Raw genomic sequence first — 25,220 nt, 5'->3', positions numbered from 1 at the left:
CATATGTTACTTAATAATGGGGATATATTCTGAGAAAAATGCATCACGAGGTGATTTCATGGTGGGAACATCACAGAGTGTACTTACACAAACCTAGATGGTATAGCCCAGGCTACAAACCTGTATAGTGTGTTACTATACTGAATACTGGAGGTAATTGTAACACAGTGGTAAGTATACACACACACACACACACACACACACACAAACAGAGAGAGAGAGAGAGAGAGAGAGAGAGAGAGAGAATATCAAGACAATGTAGTAAAATGTTGCTATATTGGGACTCTGGATGCTTCCTGGAATCCAAAACTCTTTGTTCCACTTTTGCTCTCTCTCTCTATGTGTGTACCTGTAAACCTTTCACAACTTTCCTGTCAGTCTGAAATAATGTCAAAATAAGGTGGTGCAAACTGAGTACTAAGGTGGAAGATGACCTCACTCTGGACTAGGTCAGAAATCTTGTAAGACATAATATTCAGCTGGATTTATATTTAGAAATTCAAAGGTGATGAGCAGGACATTTTGCCAGTGGGAGTAGCCTGAGAATGCCATAGAGGTGGCAAACAGCAGGGTTTGTTCAGGGAATGAACAGCAAGTGATTCTCTGATTCAAATGGATTCTGATTCAAAAGATTCAAATGGATTCTGAGCAACATTAACAGTCCAGTGGGATAAATTTGAAATGGAATTGGCTCAATTTCTTGTCTTTTTCTGGCAATGTTGAGCAAGCCAGGAAAACAGAAAAGAGAGAAGGTTAGAGATGAGCAAGTTAAGTACAGCAAGAAGGACAAGAGATCAAGGAGAATGGTATTAAAATAGTTTCTCTTGAGGTTGGGCTGGGAAGGAGCAAGTGAGGCTTAAAGAAGGATGGGCCGTGTGTGGGAAGAGATTCAAGAAAGGCCAATGACAGGCTCTGGAAATCTTAGACTAGTCACAGTCTTGTTTCCTCATCTACTATTTTAAGGAGCTGGATTAGGTGATCTGTAAATTCCCTGACAGCTCTAAGGTTTTGTTTTGTTTTGTTTTGTTTTGTTTTCAGATGAAGTCTCACAGAGTAGCCTAGGCTGGAGTGCAATGGCACTATCTCAGCTCACTGCAACCTCTGCCTCCTGGGTTCAAGTGATTCCCCTGCCTCAGCCTCCTGAGTAGCTGGGATTACAGCTGCACCCCACTGCACCCAGCTAATTTTATGTATTTTTAGTAGAGACAGGGTTTCACCATGTTGGCCAGGCTGGTGGTTTTGTTTTCTTTTGTTTTAAAGCCCCTTTCTCTTGGCCTCCTTTTAAAAATAGATTGAGCACTTATGAGGCATGTGGCCTCATAGAAAAGGGTATGGTAGGAGGTCAGGGTTAACACCTGGGTATGGCTATAAAGCCCATGCTATAACATTTTCAATTTGGGCCCAAAGCTGAAAAAGGAGAATGAACTGAAGGTTAGTACTGAAAGGGAGACGGGAGGGGACTTTGAGGTTTAGGAGGAGTGAGCAGCAGTGAAGAAGAGATACGGATGCAAGATTAGAATCAGGAGACCAGGTTTGGGGTTTGAAATCTTGGAGCTGGAGCATTTCCAAGTGTTGACTGGAGCCCATGTGTGGTCATACATGTGGGTGGATGAGAAGGGAGGAGGCGGTCAGTACCGTTGGAAGGTTTGAGGAATGGTGAGGTCAGAGTATAGGAAGGAGGCTAGGTTTGGTGGCTCATACCTGTAATCCCATCACTTTGGGAGGCCAAGGCAGGCATTATCTGAAGTCAGGAGTTTGAGACCAGCCTGGCCAACATGGTGAAAGCTCGTCTCTACTAAAATACAAAAAATTAACCTGGCATGGTGGTGGATACCTGTAATCCCAGCTACTCGGAAGGCTGAGGCAGGAGAATCACTTGAACCTGGGTGGCAGATGTTGCAGTGAGCTGAGACAGTGACACTGCACTCCAGCCTGGGCAGCAGAGCAAGACTCCATTTCAAAAAAATTAAAAAAATAAAAAAAAAAAAAGGAAGGAGATTGTGGTCTGTGAGAATACATGAGCAAACAGCAAACATTTCTTAAAGGCCTATTCAGTGCCAGGCATGAATGGGACTGAGGAAGACTGGGGAGGTGTCAGACTGTGAGAAGCAGGAAAGAGGAGAGCGAAAGTAGATGTCTGAACCCCAACATTTGGAAGGATTAATGAAAGACTAAATGAACCCTGGATCTGGAAATAGTATGTGAGGAGAACTTTTTGAAGTGTTTAGAAAATCAGTAAGTTCATGACAGACATCAATGGAGTGCAATGAACCTGTTACATTCTCTTGTATCAAATTTAAGAAGATTTGTGGCCGGGCATGTGGTTCATGCCTGTAATCCCAGCACTTTGGGAGGCCAAGGTGGGTGGATCACCTGAGGTCAGGAGTTCAAGACCAGCCTGGCCAACATGGTGAAGCCCCATCTAAAAAAAAAAAAATACAAAAATTAGCTGGGCATAGTGGCAGGCACCTGTAATCCCAGCTACTTGGGAGGCAGAGGCAGGAGACTCATGGGAGGCAGAGATTATAGTGAGCAGAGATTGTACCACTGCACTGGGTGACAGAGCAAGACTCTGTCTCAAAAAAAACAAAAAGATTTGTAAAATGTCTATTTGCATGGAAGAAAAATTTAAGATGTTATATTTGATGTTCAATAAGGGGACTCTAATATTCAGGAAACACTGGCTGCTGTTATTTCTGTAATATACTAAGAAATCTAGGTATGAAAAAGTTATCAATGTAAAAAGTATAGTGTGATAAGTATATAAAATAATTCTTCCTCTTTATGAAAATATTTACTATAGTCCTTTAAATATGAATTCTCTTAATATCCTTTTTAACCATGTGAGAAAATAAAAAGGAGATTAAAGTTGTATGCATTTTGAGATTAGTCTATTGAATAAAGGAGTTATGCCTGTAGTTGCACTGGTTTTTGGAAACAATATGTTCAGAAAGCACCATACGTTTATACTCACTCTGGAATCTGAAACATCTTCATCAATTAAATTAGAAAAAAAAATCTATGTGACGCTAAGAATCATTAATAGTAGAGATTAGTACCATTAATCATTAATCATTAATCATTAATAGTAGAGAGTAGTAACAAGTAAAATAGCCCTTTTCAATAACATATTGATAACATCCTTTTATGGTTCTCGTTTCTTCGTTATAATAAATGTGTAAAAGAAGTGACCCTTTAGCCAAGTAACCTGAAGTAGAGAACTTGAGTTTAGTTCTTCTTGCCACCGCCTCATGATTAAGTCTTGGACTTTTCTCTCCCTGTAAAAATAAAAAGATTTGTGTTATTGTATTACTTTGTGAATCAAGTGAGAATGTGTGTGACTGTATTTTTAAAAAATTTTGTAAATATGCAGCATTTGGAGGGTCCTTGCTGCAGTCCATGCTTTAAAACTTTGTGTTTTTCAGCCCTTTTATCAGCGATTTTATCTGCAAAAGACATGATTATTATTTCCTTTGTTTAAAAGAGCAGTTTTTAGAAAGAGCAAATACTCATTTTCCAGGGCTACCTTTAATCTCTAGTTACTTCTACTTCAGACTCTTGTTTCTATTCTTAAAAATGTAATATGTTGTGGTTTTTATTTACGTAACCTGGGAAGTTTTGTGTTTTATTTGAATAGGTAGGGAAGACACTTTTGATGACTTAGGCCAATCCCTTAGCCTCTTTGCATCTCAGTTTCCCCATCTCTAAAACAGGAAAAAGAGTTATCCTAATATTCATTTATTTAACAAGTATTTACTGCACTCATGTGCCAGAAAAAGCTGGGTATAAACAAGTCCCTGCTCTGCCATAGCTTATACTCTAGTAGGAAGGCCTAGATAAGAAACATAAATACATAACCAAAACAATGTCAGATAGTGGTAAATGTGATGAATAAGTCAGAGTAATAGAATAGAAAGTGATTAGTGGGCAGAGATGAGGTGGGTGTCTACCTGATCAAAGAAGTCCTTTTTCAGGAAGTAGCACTTGCAAGCTTAGGTCCAAATAATGAGGATCAGACTTACTAAATCTAGAGGAGAAGTGTCCAGGCAGTGGAAAGTCCTTGAGGCTGGAAGGAATTTGGCATTTTTTATGACCAGAAAAAAGGCCTGAAGCTGGAGACTAGTGTAAAAAAAGAGGAAGAGTATTGTGATGTTAGGAAAATGTTCGGTAATTCCGAGAGGCAGGTAGGGTCCAGATGATGCATGGCCTTGTAGGTATGATAAGGATATTATTGGATATTATTTTAATTGCAGTGAAAGACATAGAGCAGCTCCAAACAAGGCATTGGCACTGTAAAATTTACATTTTACAAATATCCCTCTCTATAAATAAATTACTAAAACTAATAAGATCAGCAACAACAAAGATACACAGGAATACATTTAACAAACAAAAGTTTACAGATCTTTATGTAAGTATGTTATAGACATTTTAGAAGGTATAATGAACATATACCATGCTCATAAATGGGTAGGATTGGTGTCACAAAGATATAAATTCTCTCCAAATTATGTGATGAATTCAGTGAAATTTGAATTAAAAATCTTAAGAGGATTTTCTTTCTTTCCTTTCTGGAGCTTGAGAATCTGACCCTAAAATTCATGTGGAAGAACAATGAGGCAAAACAAACCAAGTCGAATTGGAATTTGCCCTACCAGATATCAACATTTATAATTAAGATAGTGTGATCTTGGGAGACGAATAGATAGATAGACCAGTAGAAAAGAATAAAGCCTGACATAGACCTAAGTGTACATAAAAAGTTGAGGCTGAACATGATGGCTTACACCTGTAATACCAGCACTTTGGAAGGCCAAAATGGGAAGATCACTTGAGGCCAGGCGTTGGAGACCAGTCTGGGAAATATAGTGAGATCCTGTCTGTACAAAAAATTTAAAAAATTAGTGGGGTGTGGTGGCATGCACCTGTTTGTCCCAGTTACTTAAAAGGCTGAAGTGGGAAGATTGCTTGAGGCCAGGAATTTGAGGCTGCAGTGAGCTATGATGGTGCCACTGCACTCCAGCCTGGGTGACAGAGCAAACCCTACCTCAAAAAAATAAAATAAAGAAAGAACAGCTGGGTACGCACGGTGGCTCATGCCTGTAATTCCTGTACTTTGGGAGGCCTAGGTGGGTGGATCACTTGTGGCCAGGAGTTCAAGACCAGCCTGGCCAACATGGCGAAACCCTATCTCTACTAAAAATACAAAAATTAGCTGGGCATGGTAGCATATACCTGTAGTCCCAGCTACTTGGGAGGCTGAGGCAGAAGAATCACTTGAACCTGGGAGGCGGAGGTTGCAGTGAGCTGAGATCATGCCACTGCACTCCAGCCTTGGCAACAGAGCGACACCCTGTCTTAGTGGGGGAAAAAAAAGTTAATAAATTATAAAAGTGGCATTATAGGTCAATGAGAGAAAGGATGGACAACTTCATAACCGCTGTTAAGACAACTGGTTATTCATACAAAAACAAGATCAATCCAAATCAAGACCAAAGCATGAAGAGCCATACTTTAAAATATTTAGAAGAAAGTACAGGAGAACATCTTTATTATCTCAGGGTATGGAAGGATGTCTTAAGGCATAAAAAAACACAAACTCTAAAGGAAGATATATATGGTATATGTGTATGTGTGTGTATATATATGTATGTGTATATATATGTATATGTGTGCATATGTGTAACTGTTACATATATGTGTGCATGTTATATATATACACACATATATACACACACATGTATACACACACATGTATACACACACATATATACACATATGTGTATATATGCGTGTATATATAACATGCACACATATATGTAACAGTTACACACATGCACACATATACATATGTATACACACATATGTGTGTATATATATAACATATACATATATAACACATACGTATATATCACATATACACCTGTATATAGCATATAACATGTTATGTATGATATATACATATATATCATATATGTATATATAACATATATGTGTGTATATTACATACACACATATACATTAGTTACATATATATGTAACTAATGTTTAATGTACCTAATGTTATATATATGTATATATAGCATACACACATATATAACATTAGTTATATACGTTATATATAAACAGTTATATGTATGTTATACACACACACATAACATTAGTTACATTAAACACTTCTGTACATCTGAGACATCATAAAGTGAAAAGACAAGCTACAAACCAAAAGATTGGCAAACCAAAAAAACCAACAAAGTTGATTTTCCTGGAAAATAGTAAACAACCAACAAAACCCCTATGAATCAATAAGAAAAAGGCAAAATAATTGCACAGAAAAATGGGCAAAGGATATAAAGTCGAAAATCACAGAAAAGGAAAACTGAAAGTCCAATAAGTATGAAATCATGTTCACCTTCACTAGTGCTAAGAGAAAGGCGCTCAGAAGAATGATGAAACTTAACATGTATCTATATATTGGGGAAGAACTAGAGCGGTAGCCACGGGTGTATACCACTGACTGGAGTATCAATTGTTATGACCATTTTGAAGAGCAGTTTATTTTTAATATCTGGTAATAATATTGAAATCAGCTACTAATTTCTAGGTATATTTCTCTAGAGAAAGTTTTCCAAGTGCATGTAAGGGATAGTCATGGCATCGTGGGATCTTTGGAATGAAAAACTGGAATTAAGCTAAATGTCCATTAACAGGATAATGTGTACGTAAATTACAAGTATATTTATATAATAGAATTTAGCAGTGAACATGAATGAAATGCAGCTATAGTTATTAGTGAGGATAAATCTCATAAAGATATTATTAGGCTAAAAAATGTTGCAGAAAAACTCATATACTGAAAATAAAATTTATATAAAATACTAGATATTGTTATGGATATATATGCAGATGTGATAAAAGTATTCATATTTCTATGGGAATAATAAACATCAAATCAAGATAGTTTGACCCTGGAAGAGTGGGAAGATCAATGAGAATAGGGAGGGACACACAGGAGACTTCAATTACATGTGGGATGTTTTATATATTTTTTAAGCTAGGTGGCTGGTACATGGTTATGTTTTATTATTCACATCTTTGTTGTATTTCATAACTTTGTTTTTTAATTTTTGGTTATTTTTTATATAACAATTTTTAAAAGGATAAAAATCATTCTAGCTTAGAAATTGAAGAATGAACTACCAGGGGTTAAGAATGAAAGGAGGAGCCGGGCGCGGTGGCTCAAGCCTGTAATCCCAGCACCTTGGGAGGCTGAGGCGGGTGGATCACGAGGTCAAGAGATCGAGACCATCCTGGTCAACATGGTGAAACCCCGTCTCTACTAAAAATACAAACAATTAGCTGGGCATGGTGGCGCGTGCCTGTAGTCCCAGCTACTCAGGAGGCTGAGGCAGGAGAATTGCTTGAACCCAGGAAGCGGAGGTTGCGGTGAGCCGAGATCGTGCCATTGCACTCCAGCCTGGGTAACAAGAGCAAAACTCCGTCTCAAAAAAAAAAAAAAAGAATGAAAGGAGGTATGGTAGAAGACAATTGCAGTACCCTAGGAGAGTAGACTTGAATATCTACCACAGTTTCTGGCACATAGTAGGTGTTTCAGTCTTAGAAGCTATTTACTTGTGAAGGTTGCCATTATTGCTATCATCATCATCCAGGTAAAGACCAAAGACATAGTGGGATCATGAGGAAAGATACACTAAATGTTGTGAGTAGCTATCTTATGCTAGGTGCTTTACCTCTTTCAGTCCAAATTAGAATCCTGTTGAGGTAGTTACAAAGAAACAAAAGCTAATTGAAGTGATAGCCAGAAGGCACAACGGCTGCATAAATTTCTAATGACTCATTTTCCAACACTGTTCAAAACACGCATTCACACGCAGACACGCCCCAAATACATACACCTCTTTGAAAAAAATTCAAGCATCTTTCCCCTTTGTTCCTAAGTAGCACATTCTGGGTTAAATATTAATAATTCCATATGCTACACATTGGGACAGTGCCTTATTACTTATTACAGAATACTTTTGGATCATGTCTCTCCATTTTTCATCTGCCCCTCCTAACAATTCAACAAATCAGGGCAGATGATTATTCCTGTTATAAAGATGAGTAAACTAAAATACAAAGAGGCTAAATCAGAGGTTATTGGCTTGGTGTCCATGAACTTCACAAAATCCTGTTAACTAGTTTACTATTAAACTGTCATTTTTCTAGGTAGAGGGCCAGTTTTAATCTATTTTCAAAGGAGTCCGTGACTTCCTCCAAAAGTTAAAAAAAAAAAAAACAAACTCATGGGTTAACCGATTTGGCTAACCTGGAAGAGTCCTGACCCCAAGCAGTATTTCCCTTGCCCCTTGCCCTGATTTCGGTTACCTATCATCTATCATACAAAAATTCAAATAAAAATATTAGTAAATGCTTTTTGTAATGTTGACTGCTAGATGGACATGTTATTAAACATATTGAAATCCCTTATTTGGGAGGAATAGTTATGTTTTGTTCAGCTAGTGGGCAGTCACTCTTCTCAGATGAACAAATCAAGAACTGTCATTTTTATCTGCACAGACTTGTCATAGAAGAAATGAATCTGATACAGAAATTATGTAACCTATCTTATAATTTGGGGTACTCTACAAAGAATAAGCAGGGGACACAGCTTCAGTTAGGGATGGAAAACGGATCATGAGCTGAGAAGGGGATTTTCATTTCCCTTGGACCAGTTCCTTTAACGTTTTCAAGCATCCCTTCTCTCAGCTGTAAAAGGAAGGATTGAACTAAACCGAGGGCTTGTCAGAATTCCTCTCGCTCTAACACTGTACACAATTGGAGTTTAAAATAAAAAATTGTGCATAAATGCTTTGCAGTCTGTTAATTTCAGCTTTATTTCATTAGCCCAGAGTGTCGGGGACCCACCGGACTTGCCTTTTCTGAGGGCCAGGACTGCAGTCTCCCTTTTGTGGATTAGGAGTTGGGTGTGACCGGGAAGAGAAAGCTACTGAGGGCCAACCGGCCAGCAGCAGCTTAAACACAAGAGCTCTTAATCCACTTTTTCTCTTTTTTGAGGCAGGATCTCACTCTGCCGCCCAGGCTGGAGTGCAGTAGTGAGATCACAGCTCACTGCAGCCTTGACCTGCTGGGCTCAAGCGATCCTCCAGTTTCAGCCTCCCCAAATGCTGGGATTAAAGGGATGCGCCACTATCCCCGGCCTTAATACTTTATTTAGGAATGAAGGAAGGCGGGAACGCCCAAACGCGGTTGGTGCGAAGCAAACGCCTTAAACAGAGAGGAATGTGTGGGTGTTAGGGGCGGAGCCGGGAACCAGAAGCGGCTGGAGAGCACCTAGCGCCCCGCTGCTCGCCTCCACCCAGCGGCCAGGGCTGGGAGGGAGCCGGGAAAGAGGTGGGGTCGCCCCTGGGAACCACCGGGTCCGGCGCGGCCACGTGACCGAGCGCAGGGGCGGGGAGACGACGCCTCCGCTCCGCCCAGCGCGCATGCTCGCGGCTCGGCGCTGAAATTCAAATTTGAACGGCTGCAGAGGCCAGGTCTGACACTGGAAGCCGAGGGGGAGCGGACAGCAGGTTGTGGGAGAGTTCCCCCGCCTCAGACGCCTGTTTTTTTTTTTTTCCAGGAGCCACACTGAGCCGAGACTCACTTTTCTCTTCCTGAATTTGAACAACCGTTTCCATCGTCTCGTAGTCCGACGCCTGGGGCGATGGATCCGTTTACCGAGGTGAGAGCGTCCGCCGGTGCAGCCAGCCATGACCCACCGCTCTGTGCCCCAACCTTCCCTCTGTCAACCTCTAGGAGACCCCCGACCGGGCGCAGGGTCCGTGCGTGCGCCTGCGCAGTGTGTGCAGGCGGGGGTCGGCGGGGGTCGCGGTGGGGAAGCCGAGAGGGGGCTGCGGCTGCAGCCTGCGGTGGTTGGCGGGTTTGTCTGCGATTTTGTTCCGGTCCTACAGAAAAAACTCAGGGAGGAGGGCTTTGAGTCTGTCCTGAAAGGAGGTAGTGAGAGGTCTTTCAGCCCCAGTTTCTACCACGTCCCTCTGCAGTCGTGGCCCAGCAAGAGCGAGGCGCGGGCCTGCGGAACGGGTCCTGCTGGAAGCCACTGGAATGTCCTGCAGGGCGGAGTCCGGGGCCGGTGACTCAGGGCGGCCCCCGCCGGGAAAGGCTGTGGGGACGTGAGATTTGCGGAGTTGCCGCGGCTCGCAGAGGAGCTGTTAATGAAATGACAGCAAAACGTTAAAATAAGCAGCTGCTAGAGACGACTGCATTCGTTCATAAAAAGTCAGTAGTTCCTTGAAATCCCATGAGCTAACTAGCCAAGAAGTTCATACCCGGGACTGACACTGTAATTGGAAGGAAACAGCGCATGTGTACAGACCAGAACTATCAGCTCACGACTTTGGAGCAAAGAAATAAACCTTTCGGTGTTTATGGGGCATGTCATTACAGCACTTATTTCATCTTTTGTTCCTTTGAGATAGGATATGGATTCCATCGTTATCCTGTCGATTTCTCTAGCTTTAGCTTTTGTGGAGCCTGTACGTTGTCACATTCGGGAGCGTCTTGCTGCCAGTTGTCCACTCCCTTTTATTCCAGGATAGTTCCTGTTTCTTGAGGCTGTTGTGCAAGTTTCAAACTGTTATTTTTTGAGTGTTGCAAAGTGGACCAAAAACTGTGTTTACACTGATTCGAAAACTTAAATGCTGTGAAGAGTAGTAATTTCGGGGAGATGTAATTATAATTCCATAAGTTATGTGTAAGATAGTAATTACAGGTTTCAGCAATTAGAGTGTACTTGTATTCAAACATGACAATCTATTTTTCTGTTTAAAATTCTTAATCATCTTGGGGAAAATACATCAATTCTTTCCACCTTCCTTAAAGGTTCTAATAGAAAAATCGAGAGCATATTATTGTATTAGCCTTAAAATAGGGCTGGTCGTGCACCAATTATCTTTCACTTACACTGAGGTTGAAAAGGGTTTATTTGTTTTATCTAACCTAGAATAGGATTCCTTAAAACATTAGCCATTATGTGTCCTCCTAAGTAGCTGACAGGAACAAAGCATTTTTAAGTTGGCTGAAAATTGCATTTCATTTTACTTAAAAATGTAATTCTGAAGGTAGTACAAATCTCAACTGAAAGAAACTTTACCTGTTTAGATCGTTTTAGAATGTGCTCAGAAATATGTTTGGTTTATATTATGAAAAGTTAGATCACTTGCAGTTGGAATAAACAGCTTAGACATCTTCTCCTTAATAGGTAATGAGTGAACTACTTGAACTGATTCCAACTCTTGAGTGCTTAATTATAGCATTCGTAACACTTGTATGGTGAAGTGAACTACTGGTACAGTTGTCTATGAAGGACTGAAAGTATAATATGACTTTCTCAACTAGGATTCCCTCTCAGAACCATGGTACACAGAAAATTTGAGAGACTATTTTATTTTCTCAATTATCCCAAGGATAATTCAATGCCATCCTACAAACATAGGAACTAAGTTAATCTATTACATTAATGCCAGGGTATTAGGGCTTAATTTTTTTGGTAACTCCAGTTGATAAAGGTTACAATAATGGTAAACTCTAATTTTCTCAAACAAGACTGTTCTGCATTGGTCTTCCTCCCTGCTGTTGCTGATAATATTCCGACACTCTTTCTTTCTTTTCTTTTCTTTTCTTTTCTTTTTTTTTTTTTCAGACGGAGTCCTGCTCTGTCGCCCATGCTGGTGTGCAGTGTCGTGATCTCAGCTCACTGCAACCTCCTTCCCAGTTCAAGCAATTCTCCCTGCTTCAGCCTCCTGAGTAGCTGGGATTACAGGTGCCCGCCACCAGGCCTGGCTAATTTTTGTATTTTTAGTAGAGATGGGGTTTTGCCATGTCAGCCAGGCTGGTCTCGAACTCTTGACCTTTGGTGATCCGTGTTCTGGCACTCTTTCTATTTCTGCTTCATCTGCTTGGCAAACTCTGATTTGACCTCCATTTGTCCAATTTTGGTCTTCCTTTAGAAGAGAGATCACTTTTCATGGTGCTCATCACACTTGTATTTACCTGATGAATTCATTTACCTGTTGAACATATTTCTTGCCAGAATATGAGCTTTATGAAGGCAGGGACTATTCTTTTCTATTCTGAGATATTTTCTCTAACATCAAGTGATCCAATTACATTTTGCTGAATTAACACAGAAGAGACCTATTAGGTGCCAGTTAGTTTACAAGCAATTAAACACAACAGTAAGAGAACATTTTAGTTTGTTCATTTTTTTTTTTTTTTTTTTTTTTTGAGACGGAGCTTCACTCTTGTTACCCAGGCTGGAGTGCAATGGCGCGATCTCGGCTCACCGCAACCTCCGCCTGCTGGGTTCAGGCAATTCTCCTGCTTCAGCCTCCTGAGTAGCTGGGATTATTGGCACGCGCCACCACGCCCAGCTAATTTTTTGTATTTTTAGTAGAGATGGGGTTTCACCATGTTGACCGGGATGGTCTCGATCTCTTGACCTCGTGATCCACCTGCCTCGGCCTCCCAAAGTGCTGGGATTACAGGCTTGAGCCACCGCGCCCGGCAGTTTGTTCTTTTTTTATTGAAGATTTCAAAACACGCAAGAATAGAATAATAACGCTTTATGTGTGTATCACACAGCTTTTGCAGTTATTAACATGTGGCCATACTATTTCACTATATCCCCCTTTCACCCATCCTGCTGAATTATTTTGAAGCAAATCCTAGGCATCATATAATTTCATAAATACTTCAGTATTTATGACTAAATGTTAATAACTTTATTTTGTTTTAAATTTTTTTGAAATGGAGTCTCACTCTGTTGCCCAGGCTGGAGTGCAGTGGGACAATCTTGTCTCACTGCAACCTCCACCTCCGGTGTTCAAGTGATTCTCCTGTATCAGCCTCCTGAGTAGCTAGGATTATAGGTGTGTGCCACCACACCCGACTAATGCTAATGACTTTTCTAAAAAAACAAATATGATGCCATTATCACACCTAAACAATTAAAAATTCCCTTAATATCAAATATTTTGTCAATGTTCAGACTTCCACAGGTGTTTCACATTTTAGCTGTTTGCTTAAATCAGGATATAGACAGGGTCCACTGGGGAATGTCTTTAATATTCTTTATGGATCACTCAGAAATAAAAAATGAATCCATCTCTTACTGATTCATGAACTAACAAGCAGGCCAGACATCTACTATGATCAGCTGACAGCATTAAAGTTTTGTTGGCTGGTGTGGTGGCTCACGCCTATAATCCCAGCACTTTGGGAGGCTGAGATGGGCAGATCACCTGAGATCAGGAGTTTGAAACTAGCCTGGGCAACATGGTGAAACCTTGTCTCTACTAAAAATACAAAAATTAGCCAGGCGTGGTGCTGGGCACCTGTAATCCCAGCTACTTGTGAGGCTGAGTCAGGAGAATTGCTTGAAGCTGGGAGCTGGAAGTTGCACTGAGTCGAGATTGTGCCACTGCAGGCCAGCCTGCGCAGCAAAGCAAGACTCCGTCTCAAACAAACAAAAGTTTTGTTAAAAGTATGAAGCTAGTTAGTTCTGTTGACAATAAGTTCTTAAAAAGAGTAATTGGATTTAGTCAACAGATAGTTTATAGCAAAATGGTTGAGAGCCCAGACTTGGGAGCCTGGTTCAAACTCTGTCTGTCACTTAGTGCCACTGGCTGGGCGTGGTGGCTGACACCTGTAATCCCAGCACTTTGGGAAGCCGAGGTGGGTGGATCACCTGAGGTCGGGAGTTTGAGACCAGCCTGGCCAACATGGTGAAACCTCGTCTCTACTAAAAACACAAAAATTAGCCAGGCATGGTGGTGGGCACTTGTAATCCCAGCTACTTGCGAGGCTGAGGCAAGAGAATCACTTGAACCTAAGAGGTGGAGGTTACAGTGAGCCGAGATTGCACCACTGCACTTCAGCCTGGGTGACAGAGTGCGACTCTATCTAAAAAAAAAAAAACCTAAGATCTTAAGGCTGACAAAACAGACTCTGTAGCAATAAGATACCAAAATCCAACTCAGCTGTAGTAATAGCATCACATGACAGAGAGCAAGCCTTGTATTTTACTCCAAAATATATTTCTTTGACATATTTTGAAATATGTCAAAGCTGTCTCTTGTAGAGGAAATCTACATTTTGTAGAGAATCCCTTTCCCTTTCCAGGTCTTTCCTGATCCAAGAGAGAATTAACTAAGACAGAGTCTGGCATCTTTTTAGGTCTGATAGAAGACATTTACCATCTATTCTCTCTGAAGCCTGCTACCTTGGTCTCCTCATCCCTTATCTTAACCCAGACACATCTTTCTGTTGATCCCAGGTCTTTAGATAATGTGTTAACCCTTTCAACCAATTGCCAATCAGAAAATCCTTGAATCCCTCTGTGAAAGCCCTTTCTTCTAGTTGTCCCACATTCTCTGACTGAACCTAGGTATACTTTACATATATTGATTGATGTTTGCCTGTAACTTCTGTCCCCCTATAATGTGTAAAACCAAGCTGTAACCCAACTACCTTGGGCACATGTTCTCAGGACCTCCTGGGGCTGTGTCATGGGCCTTGGTCAATCTTAATTTGGCTCAGAGTAAACTTTAAATATTTTAGAGTTTTCATCAACAAAACCATAAACTCACTACTCCTAAGATTAGAGTTTGAAGCTCTGCTTACAGGTGATAATCATCCCAGTCCAAGAATACTGCAAAGAAACCCAGAGTGAGGTGTAGCAAGCCAGAACTTTCTTTATAAAAATCGTAAAAGAGAAAAGCTGTAATTAAAATACTTAGCAGAAACATTATTGTAGACACTTTAAATCCTTTTATGTCTGCAGGTGGCATATAAATAAGTAAATAAACACGCCACTATCATTTTTAGTGGAGTTTCTCTTATTTTCCAGAATTAAATGAAAGTCTCTGGGCAAGAGCTGCTAGAGCATATTGAAAATAATAAGTTAATTTATATTGAGTCTACTCTGTTTAAGAAGGCAAGGAAATTAGTAATAGCTCCTAGAAAAACTTGTCAGAAATGACTTTGGGATGTATGTGGCAAAAGTCGTTCAGGGGCTATAAGCTTCAGTTATCTGAGAGGCATTCATGTGGGGTATCTTACTTCTTGAATATGTTATTTATTTTTTTTATACCTACACTCTTTGAGAAAGGTGTGATTTTTCAAGGAATATGCCTTGTATTTAAAAGAGTGTTAAAGTTCCCGATATACTGTTATAAGGAAGGGCAGAGCTACTTATATTGATTGAACTATTGAGTTTATATATTTCAGATACACAATTTCTTTTAAATTAATAATCTTTTGTGTTCATTGCTTTATTTCACATATTAAGAAACATTTTTGCTTATGTATTTAATTTTTTTTTAAATCTGGGAGTTTTTGAATCTAAGCAATAGAACATTCATGTATGTTTGAATGACAAAACCACATTCTTTTGTTGTGACATATTGCTCATGGTAACTGAAACTGTACTGATTCACAATGTTCTAACTGACCAGAATGGAATGTGGGCATGTCCATGAATGAATATAATTAGGCTAGTGTTATATCTGGCAAGTGATAGATATAGCAATTGAAAAATTAAAAATTTATTAATTTAGAAAGGAGACCTTCCTTCCTCCCTTCCTCTCTTTCTTCCTTCTTCCTCTTTCTTTCTTCTCCTAATTAGCTGGGACTACATACAGGTGTGCACCACCACATCTAACTAATTTTCGTATTTTTAGTAGAGACAGGGTTTCACCATGTTGATCAAGCTGGTCTCGAATTCCTAGCTTCAAGTGATGCACCTGCCTTGCCTCCCAAAGTGCTGGGATTATAGGCATGAGCCACTGTGCCCAGCAGAGACCTTTTTACAAAGGGTTACAACCTACAGCGTGGCCATTGTGACAGATTGGGCAACATATTTAATAGCTTTGGGCAGACTGGAAACAGGCACTTTAAGAGAGGAGAAGGTAGAACAGAGTTTTATGGCTAAAGAGTTGGCCAAGTATTCATATTCAGCAGGTTATAGGCCGAGCCATGAGTGTTTACAAAAGGGGTCCTGATGGGTGGGTACTGAACAAACATGCAGTTACATGCATCCCATGTTCACTTTGGGATAGAGACTTAACAGGTAAATATATTACACTTGGGCTCTATATGTCAAAAGGTGAGGTGGGGACATGAAGGCACTCAAGTGAGTAGCCTCTGTAAACTGGCCGGAACCAGTTCATGGTTGGTGGTCTTCTTATTGAGAGAGTTATTGAAATCAAACTCTTGTCCAATTAAACCTGTAGTTGCAGCTTGTGGAACAGGAGGGTTAGTCAGTGTCTGATGGAGAGTGAGCTTCAGTTGTTTTAATGTTTATTGCTATCTTGAGGTCAGTGCTCATGCAGCTACTAGAGTAAAAGAAAAACCTTGTGGCAGTTAGAAGATAGTTTATTTTTTAAGTGTAGGGAGTTTGTGTCTTAATCCTTGCTTGGCATGGCCTTAGGTTCTATTTATTTGTTTATTTGTTCAGAGACAGGGTCTCACTCTGTTACCCAGGCTGGAGTGCAGTAGCAATCACAGCTCACCACAATCTTGAACTCCTAAGCTCAAGTAATCCTCCGCCTCAGGCACCCCACCCCCCAGGTAGCTGGGACTACAGGTGTGCCCCACCATGCCTGGCTAACTTTTGTATGTTTTGCAGAGACAGGGTCTTGCTTTGTTTCCTAACTTTTCTTGTTTCTAAAGGCCATCTGCATTTCTTGACTCATCCCATTCCTCCATCTTCAAAGCCACGAATCATATTACTTTGACCTCTGCTTCCGTGGTCATATTTTCTTTGACTCTGATCTTCCTGCTGCTCTGTTTTCTGCTGTAAGGACCTTTGCGATTATGTTGGGCCTGACCAGATCATCCAGGATTATCTCTGTCTAAAGATTCTTAATCATATCAGTAAAATCTCTTTTGCCCTGTGAGGCAACATCTTCACAGGTTTAGGGTATCAGGACAAAAAAATCTTTGAGAGACCATTATTTTTGCCTACCATAGTGGCTTAAAACTGTGTTTTTTCTCATGATTCAGTGAGTCAGCAATTTGTATTGTACTCAGCCAGGCTGTTCTTCTGTTTGTCTCTCCAGTGGTCATGCAGGAATCTTCAGTGATCTGGCAGATTATTGAGAGCTGGATGGTCTAAGATGGCTTTATTCACATGTCTGGTGGTTGATACTGACCGTCAGCTGGGCCATGTGTCTCTAGTGGACTGCATGTTCACTTAGTGGCAGAGAGAGAACCCAAACTATAAAATCTCTTGATGCCTGGAAGTCTCACAATATCACTCTTGCTGTATTTTATTGGTCAAAGCAGATTTACGAGCCCAGATTCAAGGGTGAAGAAATAGATTGTGTCTTTTGACAAAAGCAGAAAGAATTTGTGGCCATTAAAAATCTTATATAGCTAACTTTACACATTTTATTCCCCCTGTAATGTTTCTGTAAGAATTATGACATTGGGATGCTCATTTAGTGAATCTTGATGTAATTGCTTAATATTTCACTTTTGAAATATGTTTAACTGTCATCCTATATGGCAACTGGTGATTTTAGAAGATGTTGCAATTTTGTGAACATTTGATTAAACTCGTGTTTTTTGTTTGTTTTTATTTGCTCCTTGTTACTTATGCCTAAACTCGTGTTTTAACACTGATGTATTTATGTATGTAGAAACTGCTGGAGCGAACCCGTGCCAGGCGAGAGAATCTTCAGAGAAAAATGGCTGAGAGGCCCATAGCAGCTCCGAGGTCTATGACTCATATTAAGCGAGCCAGAGAGCCGCTTTCAGAAGCAAGTAACCAGCAGCCCCTCTCTGGTGGTGAAGGTAAAAGACTTTGCTTTTTTTTTTTTTTTAAAGGAGACAAGCCCCAAACATTTCATTAGCGTATAGAAAAACCCCAAGCTCTTTGGGAGACAAGTATAACAGCCTCTGGGGGAAATAACAGCCTTCTATTCTATTTCAGGGTTATTATATTAGGTCTAGAACCTATCGGGTTGGAATAGTGTTTCTTCTAAAAATTTTTTAAAATAATTGATTGAACTTTTTTTCTTCAATCTGAAGTTATCCTTAAAAACTCAAGGGAAGAAAAATAGAGGAGTAGGGTCACATTTATACTTACTGTAGCACTGAGCTGTCATTGTGGCCATTGAATATCTCATATAGCTAACTTTACACATTTTATTACCCCTGTAATGTTCCTATAATAATTATGACATTGGGGTGCTCATTTAGTGAATCTGGATGTAGTTGCGTAATATTTCACTTTTGAAATATTAAGACAGAGTCTTGCATTATCACTAGGCTAGAGGGCAGTGGTGCCATCTCAGCTCATTGTAACCTCTGCCTACTGGGTTCAAGGGATTCTCACGCCTCAGCCTCCCAAGTAGCTGGGATTACAGGCACGTGCCACCACAGCTAATTTTTTTATTTTTAGTAGAGACAGGGTTTCACCATGTTGGTCAGGATGGCCTCGACCTCCTGACCTCATGATCTACCCACCTTAGCCTCCCAAAGTGCCGGGATTATAGGTGTGAGCCACTGCCTCCAGCCATGTGGGGTCTTTTATCCCAGGGGCGACAGAACAGCTGACCACTGAGTTCGGATGGTGTCTCTGGTAGCAAGGCAGCAGAAGGCACACTGCCCATGCTTTACATTTAATGAGCCTTTTTCATTCTCTGTTTGCTGAACCAGCTCTCTAAAGTTTAGATTGGTAATCTCCAGAAGTGGTGGAATTTAACAAAAACAGGCACACACACACACACACACACACACACACACAAACAAACAAGAACACGAACTCACCTGTAGTCGTACTCTTTCCTAAATCCTGGCATTCCCAACCAGCGTCAGCCAGTCTCCTTAGTCTTTTCCTGGAGCATGGAATAGTCTGGAGATAATAGTCTTCGTTATTACAACTGTAAAATACATACATATAGAAAAAATATTACAGAGGGCGAAACCAATGTTAAAAAAAAAAAAAGCAGAGAAGAGTACATGGAGCTAGCTCAGTTATTTTGGAAGCTAACCATACAAGAAGAATTAGTTTTCATACATTTATCCATTTTGAAGGGAGAGTGAAGGAAATACATCACATATTACAGTATATGGTATTCAACCAGGAAAATAGGGGCCTGGCCCTAGTCTTGGCCCTAGAGCTTGTGTTTTCACTGTGAGATGGGTTTGTACTATTGAGTACTGTGTATTTGAAAACTAGAGTTTGGATGCTTAGGTAGAAGTACAAAACTACATTTGGATGTTTAGGTAGAAGTTCACATTTACTGTTTTAGATAGTTGTAAACTAGAAGAATTCTGTATTTCCAGATGGTGTTGCATGTTAAAGTAGGAACACTTTGAAAAATGATTAGATGTGTTCATAGAAAATAAATCCATAAATGAGTTACAAAACATTAGAAAGTTTCAAAAAGAAAAAAAAGGAAAAGATAAAAAAGTCAGGTGTGGTGGCCCACGCCTGTAATCCCAACACTTTGAGAGACTGAGGTGGGCAGATTGCTTGAGCTCAGGAGTTGGGAGACCAGGCTGGGCAACATGGCAAAACCCTGTCTCTAGAAAAAATACAAAAATTAGCTGGGCATGGTGGCACATTTATAGTCCCAGCTACACAGGAGGCTGAGGTGAGAGGATTTCTTGAGCCCAGGAGGTCAAGGCTGCAGTGAGCTGAGATTACACCACTGCACTCCACCCTGGGTGACAGAGTGAGGCGTTGTCTGAAAAAAAGAAAAAAGAGACAAAAAAAGTGAAGTGGGGAAAAAATAGATTAGAAAGTTTCATGATGTATATTTACTTAGGTTGATGTAATGAGGGCAATCATGATTTATCCCTGATATTACTTTGGTCACTGCCAGAACAAGAACATTTGGTCAGGTAGTTGATAAAACTGAACTCATATGAAATTTACATTTTTACTTTAAAAAAAATTAGTTTTCCAGGAAATATATTGAAACTCGGTCATAGTTAGAAATAATATGCCTTATGGTTACAATAGATTTCTTTTTTAGTTTTAGGGCTTTTTCATTTATTTTATAGGTGTTCATAGAAGCTTGAAATATGAAATGTTAAATATTTGTGCTGGTGAATTTGTTTGGTACTGACCAGATAATTCAGTCACTTTTTCTGTCTCCTGTCATTCTGCTAAACCTCAAGCCAGTTACCCTTCTTCTTCATTTTTTTTTTTTGAGATGGAGTTTCACTCTTGTTGCTCAGGCTGAAGTGCAATGGCGTGATCTCAGCTCCTGGCAACCTCCGCCTCCTGGGTTCAAGCAATTCTCCTGTCTCAGCCTCCTGAGTAGCTGGGATTACAGGCATCTGCCACTGTGCCCAGCTAATTTTGTATTTTTTACTAGAGACGGGGTTTCTCCATGTTGGCCAGGCTGGTCTCGAACTCCCAACCTGAGGTGATCCGCCTGCCTCAGCCTCCCAAAGTGCTGGGATTACAGACGTGAGCTACCACGCCTGGCCTGCGAGTTGCCCTTCTTACCATGCTTGTTAGTTATTTTTCGTGAAATAATGTTTCCAAAACAGAAAACCTGGTTTCCACACTTAGCTCAGTTGTGTGACTTTAGGTGGGTAACTGAATTTCTCTAGACTTGATTTTTCTTACCTGAAGATGAGATGCTTGGGCTGTATAATCTTTAAAATCTGTTAGTGCTTTTTTATTTTGAGTGTATGTACTTTTTATTTACTATTGTCTTAACACCATATGAAGTGTTATGCATATATTTTGAAAATATTTAAATATTATTTATTTATTTTTATTTTTCCATAAGTTATTGGGGTACAGGTTGCATTTGGTTACATAAGTTCTTTAGTGGTGGTTTGTGAGATTTTGGTGCACCTATCACCTGAGCAGTATACATGCACCATATTCGTAGTCTTCTATCCCTCGCCCCCTTCTCATTCTCCCTCCCTGGTCCCCAAAGTCTTTTGCATCCTTCTTATGCCTTTGCATCCCCATAGCTTGGGTCTAAATATCTTTTCATTAAGGTTTTTATACCATAAATATGTTTGCTTGAAAAGTTCTTTCATATCAGATTTCTAAGTTGCCGAAAGAGAATGGGGTTTTACATGTTTCTGGTTGTAACTAAAATCATTTAAAGAATAGAGAGGGGTAATGTTTTTCATGTTGTGAGAAATTACAAATTTTAAATGCCTTTTTTTTTTTTTTGTCTTTTTAATGTAGAGAAATCTTGCACGAAACCATCACCATCAAAAAAACGCTGTTCTAACGATACCGAAGTAGAAGCTTCTAACTTGGAAAATAAACAACCAGTTGAGTCAACTACTGCAAAATCTTGTTCTCCAAGTCCTGTGTCTCCTCAGGGGCAGCCACAAGCAGCAGATACTGTCAGTGATTCTGTGGCTGTCCCCGTGTCGCTGCTGGGCATGAGGAAAGGGCTGAACTCAAGATTGGAAGCAACTGCAGCCTCCTCAGTTAAAACACGTATGCAAAAACTAGCAGAGCAACGCCGCCGTTGGGATAATGATGAAATGACAGGTACGAATGGTATAGATGTTGCGGCCCATACATCTGTTCCAGTAAGATTCGGTTTGGTATGTTGCGCATTTTATCAGTTAACTCATGAAAGGTAAATGCTTTTGTTTTACCTGTATGCTGAGTATCCTTTGCTTGCAAATGATTTGTCTACCAGTATTATAAGCTGGTTGTGTTTAGACTGAAGTAGATGACGATGAGATTCTTGGACTAGTTCATAGAAACCTGATCTTATAATTGTAATACCTTAATATCTGCAGTGAAAACCAGTTGAGAACAAACTATACTTGTCATTAGCATTGCTGACCCTCGGCTCTAGGTTAAAGAAATTTTAGTTCATGGATTCAATAATTAAATCAACTTGGGGAACTAAAGTGTGCAATGCTATTCAGTAGGGGAGAAATAAAATGTCAAAAAGCATAAACTGAGCCCTGCAAAGTATATTATTACGCACAGTGATGGAAGCAAATGAAGTGACTTGATCCTTCCTTTCATGAGCCTGTAATAAGAAGGGGAACCTGAGAAGTAAATCAACAATTATGCAACAGGGTTATTTATGCTATGATGAGTTTCATTTATTGCCTGCCTTGTTACAAAATAAAAAAGCTTTGAGATGACTTATAAAAATATCTGTATTATGAAACAAGAAAAATAAGTCAAGGTGAAAACAAAATATGGGAAGGAAAAACAAAGAAGTGAAAAGTAAAGTCATTTTATTAAATGCAGACTGTAAAGTCTTTCTTTGCTAGTGGCTCATGCAAAGAAATGAAACACTCACCAGTTACATGACTAGCAAGCTAAAAGCAGAACCATCTTTGGCACTAAGACTTGAGATTTGGCACTAAGACCTGAGAGAACTTTCTTTCATGTGTCCTCAAAGATGACTTTGTGGGAGCCAATAAACCTCTAAGGTTTCTCAAGGTAGGCAGATGGCCTGGCTCCAAGCTCAATTCAGTAGAATCATTTCTTTTTTCTTTTTTGTTTTTTTGACATGGAATCTCACTCTGTCACCCAGTCTGGAGTGCAGTGACCTTGTCTCGGTTCACTGCAACCTCTGCCTCTCAGGTTCGAGTGATTCTCATGCCTTAGCCTCCCAAGTAGCTGGGATGACAGGTGCACGCCACCATGCCCAGCTAATTTTTTTGTATTTTTTGGTAGAGACAGAGTTTGACCATATTGGCCAGGCTGGTCTCGAACTCCTGACCTCAAATGATAACCCGCCTTGGCCTCCCAAAGTGTTATGATTACAGGCATGAGCCACGACACCTGGCAGTAGAAGCATTTCTAAAGTGAGCTAGTACAGTGTAGGTAGACCCCACGGTGCTTGCAGACAGCTCAGTGGCTACCGGGCCTTTCCCAAGGAAGCATTCCTTAAGTGGTTCTCAGTCTGGCTGATTGCATCAGAATCACATAGACCATGGGATTAGAATTTCAGAAATGTGGTGGAGCCCCAAGGTATGCTTTTGTTTTATTTTTTTTTAAAGCTCTTTAGGTAATTCTGATAACATAGCCAGAATTGAGACCAAGTGATCTGAAGAATGTGGCTAGATGGATGACACATATTTTAGACTGGATTAAACAGGATAGACTACATATATTTCAGGCAGTCTTCCATATGTATCAATTTTTTTAACTGAAATTTTAATAAGAATTAGGAAGCACAGAGTTTAAGATTATATTCTCTGGCAGTGATGATAATAATCTCAAGAGCAAACACTTGGTATGTAAAATGCTAGGCATTGCAAATAATTTTTGTTTTAATATAAATTTTTTGTTCTAATAGCATTTAATTCTCACAATCTTTTTATATATGTATATACCACTTTTACCTTCATTTTATACAAGTGGGAAACTGGGTTCATAGAGGCTAAGAAACATGTCCGTGGTTAGCCAGTTCAAATTCAAATCCCAATGGTTTGACTTTAGAGCTCTTAACTCCTGTGACCTGCCTGGTGTTTGTTTGTTTGTTTGTTTGTTTTGAGATAGAGTCACACTCTGTTGCCCAGGCTGGAGTGCAGTGGTGCAATCTCAGCTCACTGCAACCTCCACCTCCCAGGTTCAAGTGATTCTCCTGCTTCAGCCTCTCGAGTGCCTGGGATTACAGATGTGTGCCATCATACCTGTCTAATTTTTATATTTTTAGTAGAAACAGGGTTTCACCGTGTTTGTGAGGCTGGTCTTGAACTCCTGACCTCAGGTGATCCACCCGCCTCAGCCTCCCAAAGTGCTGGAATAATAGGCATGAGCCACTGTGCCTAATGCTTTTTGGCACACAGCACAGTCTATGGTGTCAATTAATACCTATTTATTTTAATAGTGGTGAAGTAAGAGGTAAGACTCAACTCCAGAGGTGGGACTCAGACACTGGACAAGACTGAGAAATAACAACCACAGGAAAGAAATAAGAAATTAGCAGGGCGCGGTGGCTCACGCCTGTAATCCCAGCACTTTGGGAGGCCGAGGCGGGTGGATCACGAGGTCAAGAGATCGAGACCATCTTGGTCAGCAAGGTGAAACCCCGTCTCTACTAAAAATACAAAAATTAGCTGGGCATGGTGGTGCACGCCTGTAATCCCAGCTACTCGGGAGGCTGAGGCAGGAGAATTGCTTGAACCCAGGAGGCAGAGGTTGCGGTGAGCCGAGATTGTGCCATTGCACTCCAGCCTGGGTAACAACAGCGAAACTCTGTCTCAAAAAAAAAAAAAAAAAAAAAAAAAAAGAAAGAAATAAGAAATAAAAAAAAAAAAAAATTGAGGACTAGCTAAAACAGGGCCTGGGGAAGCAGCTTTCCTACGGCATGCCCACCAGTGTGCCATGTGAATTTATCATTGCCATGGCAACACCCAGGAGTTATCACCTCTTTTCATGGTAATAACCCAAAAGTTACTGTCTCTTTCCTAGAAATTTTACATACTGTCCTTTAATGTGCATGCAATTAAGAGTAGGTATAAATATGACTATAAAACTGCCATGAACTGTCACACTGTGCCTAAAGGGTAACCCTGCTCTGCACAGAGCTGTAACATTGCGTCTTCAATAAAACTTTTTATTTATTTATTTTTTGAGTCTCGCTCTGTCCCCCAGGCTGGAGTGCAGTGGTGCAATCTTGGCTCACTGCAACCTCTGACTCCCAGGTTCAAGCTATTTTCCTGCCTCAGCCTCCCAAGTAGCTGGGATTACAGGCGTGTGCCACTACACCCAGCTAATTTTTTGCATTTTTAGTAGAGATACAGTTTCACCATGTTGGCCAGGCTGGTCTCGAACTCCTGATCTCAAGTGATCCGCTTGACTTGGCCTCCCAAAGTACTGGAATTACAGCCATGAGCCACTGCCTCTCGCCTGCACCTAGATTATATTGGTCTTGTAACTGGTCTTCCTGCTTCAAACCTCTGCCCTGTCCAATCCCTCCTCAATTCTCACACCAGCATGATCTTTCTAAAACACTTGCCTGCTTCTGCTTTAAACTCTCCCAGTAACTCCCTGTCACCTCCTGATTAAATTCCAGTCTGGACCGGCTGGTTTTTCAAACGTATCTCTTTATTTTGACACATTCAGGATGGAAAAAATATGTAACTCTTGCTTTTCTACCACTTGCTTTATACACCAGAATAGGATCTACTTATACACACACTATGCTCATATTACTTAACCTCTGCTT

The 25,220-nt window shown here is 40.4% G+C and overlaps 2 protein-coding genes across 4 annotated transcripts in view; one reads left to right on the top strand and one right to left on the bottom strand.

Annotated features, from left to right (window-relative positions):
- The window catches only part of MATCAP2 (microtubule associated tyrosine carboxypeptidase 2), a 61,361-nt gene extending 51,586 nt beyond the window's left edge, over positions 1-9,775 (bottom strand). Inside the window, exons 1-2 of the mRNA XM_074379823.1 lie at positions 9,668-9,775; positions 3,209-3,278 (exon numbers count right to left, since the gene is read on the bottom strand). Of these exons, the coding sequence (XP_074235924.1) occupies positions 3,209-3,278; positions 9,668-9,775 (178 nt within the window). The remainder of the gene's footprint in view (positions 1-3,208; positions 3,279-9,667) is intronic.
- The window catches only part of ANLN (anillin, actin binding protein), a 62,116-nt gene continuing 46,394 nt past the window's right edge, over positions 9,499-25,220 (top strand). For 2 of the 3 annotated variants that reach the window (XM_074379818.1, XM_074379819.1), the window contains exons 1-3: positions 9,564-9,745; positions 17,724-17,877; positions 21,251-21,565. In XM_074379818.1, coding sequence (XP_074235919.1) covers positions 9,728-9,745; positions 17,724-17,877; positions 21,251-21,565 — 487 coding nt within the window. In that variant the 5' untranslated portion in view covers positions 9,564-9,727. The other variant, XM_074379817.1, reaches the window with a different exon arrangement.

The sequence above is a fragment of the Saimiri boliviensis genome, chromosome 10, assembly GCF_048565385.1.
Source record: "Saimiri boliviensis isolate mSaiBol1 chromosome 10, mSaiBol1.pri, whole genome shotgun sequence".
NCBI lineage: Eukaryota > Metazoa > Chordata > Mammalia > Primates > Cebidae > Saimiri > Saimiri boliviensis.
The sequence above is the reverse complement of the archived record's forward strand: the minus strand, read 5'-3'. Positions and strand labels throughout refer to the sequence as shown.